The sequence below is a fragment of the Bactrocera latifrons genome, unplaced genomic scaffold, assembly GCF_001853355.1.
Source record: "Bactrocera latifrons isolate USDA-ARS-PBARC rearing strain unplaced genomic scaffold, ASM185335v1 scaffold_145, whole genome shotgun sequence".
Classification (NCBI taxonomy): Eukaryota; Metazoa; Arthropoda; class Insecta; order Diptera; family Tephritidae; genus Bactrocera; species Bactrocera latifrons.
Window position 1 is genome coordinate 337,747 of NW_017534908.1, and position 11,442 is coordinate 349,188.

At 34.6% G+C, this 11,442-nt stretch overlaps 1 protein-coding gene across 5 annotated transcripts in view; it reads left to right on the forward strand.

Annotated features, from left to right (window-relative positions):
- Nucleotides 1-11,442, forward strand: part of LOC108965687 (sodium/potassium-transporting ATPase subunit beta-2) — a 24,808-nt gene that overhangs the window by 5,864 nt on the left and 7,502 nt on the right. Inside the window, exons 1-2 of one of the 5 annotated variants that reach the window (XM_018928261.1) lie at nucleotides 2,686-2,959; nucleotides 7,205-7,616. The exons of 1 other annotated variant lie outside the window; for it this stretch is intronic. In XM_018928261.1, the coding sequence (XP_018783806.1) occupies nucleotides 7,478-7,616 (139 nt within the window). In that variant the 5' untranslated portion in view covers nucleotides 2,686-2,959; nucleotides 7,205-7,477. Of the gene's footprint in view, nucleotides 1-2,685; nucleotides 2,960-3,277; nucleotides 3,342-6,936; nucleotides 7,617-11,442 lie in introns of those variants that run through there. 3 more of the 5 variants (XM_018928265.1, XM_018928263.1, XM_018928262.1) reach the window with 3 other exon arrangements.

Here is an 11,442-nt window from a genome sequence, read left to right on the forward strand (position 1 = left end):
TCCTTCTGGATGTTATAAAATTCGCGAYAAACTGCATATACCCTGCTCACGGCTTTGAAAGAAAGCTAAAAAAACGATTTTTTTCTGACTTTGGAAACTAAAGCAACTCACCCTAGTAATCATACATCTATATGTAATTAGCATTAAAAATTTAAGTCAATGCTATAAATCATTGTATGCATGTATATATTTGTATATAAGTGAATGACTTCGTAGAGTAAATGTGCGAATGATTGCATCACAACTTCTTCGTCTGCAGTGGCGCCGACGATACGCTCCACGCACGTCGAATGCAACAAACAACAACAAGGCAATTGTTGCTGTCGATGACACTTTATTTTGCTTTATGGCTTTTTTGCTGTTGTAGTAGAGTTATTTTGGCACAGAACATAAGTATGCGTAAATGAATACATATACATGTAGATATGTATATTTATAAATGTGTATATGTATAAAAATATGTATATATGACGAGTGTAGGCATGTATATAGGTATATCTGTGGTTGGTTCTCTGTTGTTGTGAGCTCTTGTATCTTCGCTGACATGTTCATCGTCATATTGGGGTCAATGCGATGCTGACTGGAACAAAACTCATGCTAAGCGTATATACAAATATAAGGCACACATAAATGTATGTACATATATATGTAAGTATGTGTGTGTAGGAGCACGAAGACGGCAAGTGGAGTCAAGCACTAAAATGTTGCACTGAATTGAGGCAACAATACAAAACTTTTGAGCAGCGCGAGCTAAACAAGGGTGAGTGGGTGGTTGATAGACAGACAGGCGGGCAGGCTGGCAAAAGTGACCCGGTCATGTGCTTACAAACAAGCGTACGTGTGTGTATGTATGTATGTATATGCATGTGAAGGGTGTTCTACTTCTTTGAGTAGCTGCATGTTATGGTACAATATTTATTTGTATGCTTTTTGTTGTTGCCCTGATTTTTACTTGAATGCGAAATGAAGATGTAACGCCTCACACATACAATGTGACATACGTACATATGTATACGTAACATTTTGTAACTCAACTTCTTGATGAATACTTGCGTGTATATATATATATATATATACATATATAGTATATATAAATGGCCGTGCTTCATTTGCTCCTCACCGCCATGAAATATTTGTGTACTACCAATGTACACAGAGCATAACATAGCTCAGCTTTGCGGCACCACAAAGCACATTAGAGAAATATTACGAAAAATTTTATTGCAAAAATAAGAAAAAATTTGACTTCGATATTACGGCAGTGCCCTTATAATACCCTTGACAGGTTCAAGATTTCCTTACAAGAACTTAATATGGAGCGAGCAGTTTATATGGCAGCTATATGCTATAGTAATCCGATCTGAAATTTTCTTTCGAAGATTATAGCACYGCCTTAKKCAATAATATAWACTAAATTTCGTGAGCATAACTTCTTTAATACAAAAGTGTTCCATATAAAAAACTTATTTTTAATCATTCAGTTTGTTCGACAGCTATATGCTATAAAAGTTTCATCTGAAAATTGTTTTCAGAGATTATAGCGCTGTCTTAAACAATTTTATATACTTCATTCTGTGAGCATATGTCTTAAAACAAAAAAAAAATTCTCCATACGAGGACTTGAAATTGATTGCGCAGTTTGTATAACAGCTATATGATATAGTGTTTCAATCTAGAAGTTTTCAAAATGTATTATAGCGTTGTCTTAAAAATTCATCTCTACGAAATTCCGTGAACATATCATACCAAATAAAAAAGTTTTCTATGTAAGAACTTAATTTTAATCATTCAGTTTGTATGGCAACTATATAATACAGTAGTCCAATCTAAAAGATTTTTTCTGAAATTAAAGCGCTATTTTAGGCAATAATATTTTCGTGAACATATCTCCTGAAATAAAAAAGTTTTTCATACGGAGGCTTGAATTTGATTTGTATGACAGCTATATGACATAGTGGTCTGTTCCAAAAGATTTCATCAGAGAATGTAACGCTACTACAAAAAATTACTAATAAAAAAGTTTTCCGTATAAGAACTTAATTCTAATCGTTCAGTTTGTATGACAGTTGTATGCTTTAGTGGTTCGATATCAACAGTTCCAACAAATCAGCAGTTTCTTGGAAAGAGAAGTACCTGAGCAAAATTTCAGAGCAATATCCCAAAAATTGATGGACTATTTGACGTAGCTAYAGGAGCCAAATCGAGTACAAATTAAAAAGTCTTACTATTTTTTGTCCAAAGTATTAGATATACATATGTTTTATATAATTTCCTACCATTCCATCGGTCTGTCACAAACTTCATGGCAAACTTAATACTCGTATACCCTGTTCAGGGTATTTTGTATGGTAATTTAAAGTTATTGCCACTGCAAAGCAAACCAAAACAAATTCCAAACCGCGCTCTCACCCTGAGCGCACTTTTAGCGCCAACAGCGCACACATTGGCAGGGTGGGTATCCYGGATTTTTCRTACGTCATTTACGCTCGAACACTCAAAAGCGCGCTCAAGCCGTTTGAGCGAGTTTTGAGTTTTGTTGATCGCTTCGTTGGCTGGTTGTTGGGTTCGTTGGTTGCCTGGCTAGGCTTGTTGGCTGGGTTGACCGGTTGTTTGGTTGCTTTTTAACGTGGTCTGAGTCTTGTTTATGCCACTAGCTGGGCACATACTACGCGGTCCGCGTACAGTCAATAGTATAGACAAGTTTCAGTCCACTTGAGCACATTTATGTTTTGAGACGCGCACGCAAGCTACACTCTAAGCGTATTTTATTTCTTCATTCGTCATCATTCAATAGCTAAATAATACAAATAACGAGCAAGCAAACAAAAAAACCAGCGCTGAGCAGCTGCTTGTTCGACTGCTTTGCCGCCTTAACGAGTTGTATACGACGACACGTTTTTCAGTGTGTCTTTTACCTTACGGGAGAGTTGGCTTAGTGAGTTGAGTTGATGTCGAAACGGTAGTGTGTTGATTCATAATTTCAAAATATATACAAATATATACATGAGAAATKCTGGAAAATATATAAAATAGTACAAAGTGTTTAGTAAAAAGTTTGTTGTGAAAYGCTTTAATTATTATCTAAGAAAACAGCTGCATTTTGCACGCGTTCCAAGCAATTTCTACATTTTATTGTGCTCAGTGATTTAGCTTAAAAAATGCTAGCCAACTAGCAGTGGCAGCTCTCTTACACACACCCAAAACCTCGTTTGTTCGTTCGAACGTGACTTTAAAACTTCAAAGAAAAAAGGTGTGGTTGTATCATTTCGAGCGCGCTCTCTTCTGTCTGTCTTCAAGCCATTTACTTGTAAACTTCGCTAGCCTAGGCTTGAGACAAAAGTGTAAGTTTGCTCGCAAGCCAGAGTTTAAGACTTGATATTCGTCTACAAAGAGCATGACTAATTTTGACTGAGCACATTTTGTGATAACGCCCGTTAGACGTGATAATATTTGGCAATTCGCATGGATAGTAAAGAATTTCATTAAAAATAAAACAAAAAAGAAACACTGCAAAATTATACGAATGCCCACAAACAAATTTTGAAAAAAAAAAAATGATAATCAATAAGCAGAAATAACAACAGGCGTGGAGTTAAAAGATCAACTTGAAAACATTAGAAATAACAAACCATTATACACAGATTTTAAGAATACTTAAAACGGCACAATAAAAACTAAAATTAATTTTATTCATAAATAAAACAATTTAATTATTAAAGCTAAAAACGCAATAAAGAATAAAAATAAAATTTATGAAAAATAAAAAAATATAATAACTACAAAACGCTTTTATCTTACTTAGATCTTAATTAATCATGATATTTTTATTTGACTATATATCAAAATTGATTTAAATAAATAAAAATATAATACAATAATAATATTCAAACATTTTATACTCTCGCAACAAGAATCAAAGCCAGGAAATTACTTCACTGTTACGCTCATTTTCGTTGAAATAACTCACATATTGGCCGATATATGCGGTATAAAGTCACCCCGAAGTTCGAAAATCTTTGTACTAAGTATATGGGGGCTAAGGGAAGCATTGGTCCGATTCAATTCATTTTGGAAACACAGATATACCATTATAAGACAAGGATCATCCCGTAATTTCAATTATATATATCACGCATAAGCCGAGTTTTTCGCTCAAAAGTCAACTTTAAGTACTGGGGTCCATATATTCCGTACCTAGGGGCTCGAACAGTTTTTATTGAATTTAAACAATATTTAGCCTTAAGATGGCACATACTAAAGGCATTATTCGTGCAAAGTTTTAYCACGTTATATTAACTGCTTCCTCATTTGTGGACTCGATAGTGAAAGATACAAGTGAAATTTAAAATTGTGCTATATGGAAAGTAGGCGTGGTTGTAGTCCGATTTCGCTCATTTTCACACTGTGATATAGAAACAAAATAAGAATACTACGTACTGAATTTAGTCGAAATCGTCAAGTGGGTCCCGATATATGTGATTTCACCACAAAGTGGGCGGTGCCACACCTTTCGTCAGATTTCCGGCGCCAATAAAGCTCTCTCATTCCATCTCGGAGGTAAAATTTAATGTYTCAGGCGTGTTTGGTTAGTTTTAGTAATTTTTAGGAGAAATGTACATAAAACTTGTTTTTCAAAAATGTTTGTCCAAAAGTGACCYTTGCTACTGCGTTCCTCTGTACCAAATTACAGCCTTATATCTTAATTTATTGCTTACTTATGGCACTTTATATGYTTTCGGTTAATGGCGAATTGTSGGCATGGCAGTGGTCCGATTACGCTCATCTACGAACTCGAACTTTATTGTTTGTATCAAGTTTTGTCGAGATATCTCAATTTGTACTCAAGTCACTGATCATTTATATATACACAACCCTATATCTATCTTGCTTAGTTTCAGGTGATACGTACAACCGTTTTGTGAAAAAGCTATTATACCCTGTAGCAACATTTTGCAAGAGTATAAAAAGAAAGAATACATTTTAAAAATATTTAATCCTCTATCTGAAAAAGAAAGCATATATACTCACGAGGGTTGCCTTTTATATTTCGGGATTAGGGAACAAAATATTAATCATAGTGAATTGCCTAATTATTTTTCAAAATATTCTCTATTCGTATCTATATCGTACACTTTTGCTTGCGTTTGAACCAATACTCGAAACATTGTTTCCCTCTTATTGAGGTATCTCCAAAACAAGTATTCTGAACTCACTTCTGGTGTTGAAAAACGTTGACCTCTTAGTTATTTTTCTTAAACGGGAATAAAAAGGAGTCATTCCGTGCCAAATCAAGACTATGAGGTAGATGACTCATCAAATCGATGTTTTGATTGCTCAAAAACTCAGTTGTTTTAGTCGCTTTGTCATGGTGAAGAGTTTTTTGTCTCCGGCGTCTAAGAACTCGCGTGCGAAGAACTCTTGTTTGATGTGACTCATTTTAAAATACCCTTGCAGTAAGTGTAAACGTAAGGCATCCTAATAAAGAAGAAAATACAGTCGACTGCTGTTTACTTTCGGGCTCATATTCRTAAATCCGCTATTCATCATATGTCAGGGCGTTATATTTCTCTCGACCAATGTATATATGAAGCAAATTATGTGAGGTCCGACGCGAACAATTTTTTTTTTTTAGAATCAAATGTTTATGCGCTATTATATGTATGATAGTTCCATTATGCCAATATGAGACGCAATCTCATAATAAGTCGCAAGACGATTACATGACATGACGCATGAACAGCACCAATAATTTCTAAACAGCCGACTTGATTTTGGACGACATTCATGTAAATCGTCTCAGATCGATCTACGGCATTGATTTACATAATTCTTACAATCGACAAAGATTGTTAGAGCTTCATCGCCAAAAGTAGATTAATTTCATAGCAGCACTGTTTCCGAGTAAATCTACGCCGAAAGTTGCAAAAAACTACGGCCCAAGAAAGTTCGCGATTTAATTCCACTTTTTTGGTGGAGAAGAATATTTTAAGTAACTGTACATATCAAAAATAGTGCTCGAATTTGAAAAGGTTTTAAGTATGTATGTTGATTTAATTGCATTTCTTGGCCGGGTTGAATATTTTAAGTTATTGTAAGTAACACAGAGTAGTCTTACGCCGAACCGATCAGAGTAGGTACAACATAAGAAATATTAAGCTTTACGACAAAGTTGCCATTTGCCTGATAGCAAGGATTGGGTTGCCAAATGCCGAAATATAATATAAAAGGCAACCTACGTACTGTCTCTTATACACATCTAGATGTGTATAAGAGACAGGTTTGAAAGTGTAGTACATACACACGTATATATCTATATATTTTTTTATTTATTTAATAAAAAAAAAAATAACAAAAAACATCAAAATTATTCAACAATATACATACTAAATACTAGAAAAATAAAAATACTTTCTCTGTAAAAATAAAAACCTCACAACATTTCCAATTTTTCATTGGGTACGCAGTATCGCTGCCAAACTAGCAACGATAAATATTTATACCATTACACAATTTACAACCACACGCCGCGCACCGCATTCGTTTTATTGCATTTTCGGCAGCGCGTCTGTTCGCCACTTTTTCTTACATTTTTTAAAATGCACACGTTCAATGTACATTGCTGCTTTCTCAAGAGTGCAATCGTTAAGCAAATTCACGGCCAAAAATATTCAAACGCCAGATACGCTGACGCAGTTGTACGCGAACGTCAAACTCACTCTCTCACAGGAGGATTATTTCTAGACCCGATACTGGCGGCCGACAACAGTTGACCGCCGATAATAATTCCGAAAATCGCGCCAGAAGGCCAGTTCTGTAGTATCGGCGCKTACMCACGACTGTGCGACTAGCGGCCAGTTCGGCAGACACCRCCCATATACTTACATATGTATAGATGTATGTAAATATAGTTACATATGTATATGTGTGTGTGTGGTATTACAAAAATTTTAAAAATAAATGTCACTACAATATTTTACGGTGTGTCTGTGTTGTTGTTAGAATTTACAACATCTATAAGCAACGCGCTCGGACACTTAAAGAACATTAGCGTTATTATTCAGCTTCCTAGCGTGTGTAGCCTTCAGTCGAACCAACAGCCATCGCGGAAAYATTACGAAAATTGGCGACTAAAATGATACTATGGCATATTTGTGATAATTCTCTCTAAAACTTATTTATTTCATGTTATCATTTACTGAAATAGGAGACGCAGACTTGCATAAGTCATTGGWTTTATAAATAACACGATCGCTTGTGTAGTAAAGAGCATATATATACACATATATATATATAAATACTTAAGTGTATATGCAGTATTGAAGAGTATCAAAATTGTGTTACACCGTGAAAGTGTTTTTGTGTTTGTGCACGCGAAAAGTAGCTTAGACATCACAAAAGACGAGCTTCAAGCTCGCTATATCAGAAAGTGATTTGTAAACTTAAACCCACCAGCGTCAAGTAAAAACCCATTTTAAAAATGTCTAAGCCACAGCCCATGGAAATGTCCAATATGGATATAGATTTTCACGAGCGTAAAGCGGAGCCCTTTAAAATGGGCCGATTTATCTACAACTCAGAGGAGGGTACCGTAATGGGACGTGATCGTGCCTCATGGGGTAAGTTTTGACCAACGATAAATATATATATTAATTTGAGGTAGAGATATACGTAGCGCTTGATAAATRAAAATTTATACGTAACATATTTGCATTTGGTCGATGGTTCTAACGCAGCACGAAAGACGAGAAAAAGTCCATAAAATTTATCTAGATCTGAAAGTCTTGAAGCGTCTTTTGAAACTAGAACTAGAATAAAATATTAAGGAAATTTAGTGCGCTAGGATTCCCACTCAGTCACCTCCTCAGAAAAGTCATTATTCATGGCGTTTGGGCTCATTCGTATTCTCCTAGGCTSATTTTTCAGTTTCAAAAACTGAAAAAAAATCACTGCGACGAATATGGTATTTGAGCGGTGATTTGTGTTTCATGTTAGACCTAAAATACAGCCATAAATTTGTTTGAGTGTCACAGCGCATTCTCGTGCTGCAAAATCCGTGGATTTTCTGCCCACAAATCTGGTCAATTTAGTCGAATTTCGTCATGTAGGTTTCTCAAGATATCCAAGTAGTATTCCTTATTGACCGTTTTGTGCTGTAGAACGAATTCATGGTGAAGCAAACCTTGGTAATCAAAGAAATAATGAATTTGAATTCAAACTTGAATTTTGACCAACTTGGCTTCTTTTGACTTTGCCTCATTTTTCGAGCTTTGTTTCCTATGTAATTGAACAGCTTCGACGTCACAGTCATAAACCCACATTTCGTTACCAATGTAGAATTCCAAGCTGTCAGCCATCTCCTTCCGATCTCTACTCGATATCGTTTTTGTAAAAGCTTCACTTGTTTTGGTACGGATCTATYATTGACACGCTTCATACCCAAAACATTTACCAGAATGTGTCGAGTCAATCCATRGGAGCTGCTGAGATCCYTTGATATCTCTCTGATGCCAACACGATGATTTCCAGGCATTATTTATTTAACTTTTCCATAGTGATTGTTATTAATCAAGGTGGACAGAAGAAAGGAATGGAGCAAGTTATCAATAGCTTCATGATCTTCATTGAATGCTTTATGTCCCTCATATACTTTTGTTCGTTATAAGATAGACTTCTCAAAATCTTCTGCAATATTTTTAATGTTTTTGTAGTAGTAACCAGGCTGGAATAGAGGTGATAAAAATCATCTATAAGAGTGTACAGCTACTGGTGTACGCCGTTGATATTGATATTATAGCCTTTTGGTTAGTTCTTCTTTCTCCAGATAGGATAAGGAAGCAAACTCGCGACTTGGCTCCCATGTGACTGTTGACAATCATTACTTCGGAGTCGTAGATAATTTCGTCTATCTTGGAAGCAGCATTAACACTAATAACAATATCAGCYAAGCAATCCAATATCTATAAAGAAGAATCGCATTGGAAACACAAATTGGAAACAGATTATACCTATCAATACGTTCTGCGCACATCCGCGTCAAATTAGATCAGATGTTGTACACGCTTTCCGTTGATCCCTTATAATTTTTTCTGTACTAATACCAATTGCTTTAGGACAGTATTTGCATATWCTTCTTCTTATTGAAAAAAAGGAAATAGTTTCATCAAAGGTTACTCGGGTCTGTGTTCGGCACAAGTATGTTATTARTTAACTGATCCAAACGAAATAATGWTCTCAACGGGCTGCGCTAAGTTAGAAACAGACTGTTATACCATAAGAGGGGCGTTGGGCATTATGTTAAACCAGTTACTTGAAAACTAAAATTAATATAATCTCTGATTCAACACTATAATCCCTCTTACGTCAAGAGATGACAAAAAAAAAAAACTTTTGAAACCCCTCTGCATTGCACGCAAATAATGAAAATCGAAAAATTCTCAAAACTTTTACATAATTTTCATTTACGTCAGAATATTAAAGCGACCATATTTGGTTGAAAATAAATACATAAGCACACGAAATTTTCACCTTGAACTTCGCAGATGAACAAAATCATTTTCATGCTAWTCGGCTATTCGAAATGATGTAATCAGCATTTACCGCGTGACATTAAATGCTCATTGGTTGCTATATAAAATGGCAAAAATATTATTATCCACTGCACACATAAATTCATAAGTACATATGTATGCAAAAATTGGCACAAAAACTAAAGAAAATGAAGATAATTATTGGTGCTTAAAAGCTTTGACAATTAGGCGATAGAAATATTAAAATTTACTTGAAAGTGGTAATGACCGTGAATAACAAAAAGCCATATTATTGAAATAAATAACTACAGATAACACGTGCATTTCACTATAAACTACCTTAATGGTTGAGAACTAATTGCTTCTGCTGAAAAATGTATTTTTTYCCCCCGGTTCAAATATATTTACTAAGATGTTAAGAATTCCCCGTATGAAAAATAAATGTAATGATCAATTAGGCATACACTGGAGCTGAGTTTGTTAACACGCTTTTCTTTTTTATTATCAATAGCGATTACTCACTCGTAAGGCATACCAGCGACTATGCAACTCAGCTGAAGTCGAGTTAATCCATAAGTACATATAAATTGAATATCTTCTAAGAGAGCTTACTTATTCGCAAGACAAACCGGGGAGTATACGTAGTAATAGAACTCAGTAAGAGGCCACATAAACGGTGCTAATGTTCTTTTAGCATGGAAATTCAAAGCTAAGTCTAGAAATTTTTGAAAAATAAAATAAAGAAAAGAAAATGTTTAAGTCTGAAATCCTTGTTGTTTCAAAGCTAAATGTTTTGTAGCATAGATTTAAGCGGAAAACGTAATATTTCTTAGGATATCTTGCATGCTGTCTGTAATGACCGCAGTGAGAATTTTGATAAAATAATTTTTTTAATTTTTTCATACTAACTGTTGCTTGAAAGTAGACCAATTATCAAAAGAAACTATCTAGGTAAAAGGATAAATAAATTAATGTTGCACACTTTTAGGAGGTAAAGCAATAATTTATTTGGGGTTTTACCCAGAACCCCAGCAAAATATATTGAGAGTAATCTCTTAGAGTACTATTGACATAATCCTCTAATGAGTAAAATCGTGCAATACTGATTTAAAAAAAAAAAAACTCGTAATCTTATCAACGCAAACAGAATGAATATTCTACCCAGAAATCAGTTCATATGGCTTTGTCCGGTTTCTTTCAAAAACCCTCAAACAAGTAATTTGTAATGTAWTCAAACAAATTAGAAGTAAAGTTGATATATTTTCTTTGCGGAAATCTCTTTTTATTGTGACTCTGTGTCCGACGAAGAACCTCAATTTATTATATAGTGTTACTAAAATATTATATTATATCGGTTATATAAGTTTTTTTTTTTACGTTTTATGATATGTGAGCGAGCACTAAAGCCTACTGAACCCAACTGWTCATTATTGTTTCCTATAAAACTCAATGTATTTTTCTCTACATAATAAAAAGCTATTTTTACATTTACCGACCTATAACCCATATAAAAAATATGTTTTAAGTCTTAATGTAGAGACAATATGGCTTTAAGTATTAAGGGTGCTTTGATAATTAAGACCAGTAAAAACTTCATCGGCTTTCCGCTAAGAAACTTTGAAGTTGATCCGGCAATTACAATAGTTTCAGAGATATGTGATGATTTGTAAGACTTTATCAACTTATTGTAATCGATTTTTAAAACTTGAAACGCGTATTTCCCGAAAGAGTAGATAGGGAACATTCCGAAATGACTGAAGCCAGCGACTTGAAAATTTCACACCACCTTCTTARATATATTTGTCAAGTAATGATCTAAGATAGTAAAATAATTGAAAAAATCTTTAGCATAAAAATCTTTATGCCGTCAGACATCTCGTTCCGATCTCGTCCTGGGGATCGGTTACGGGATCAA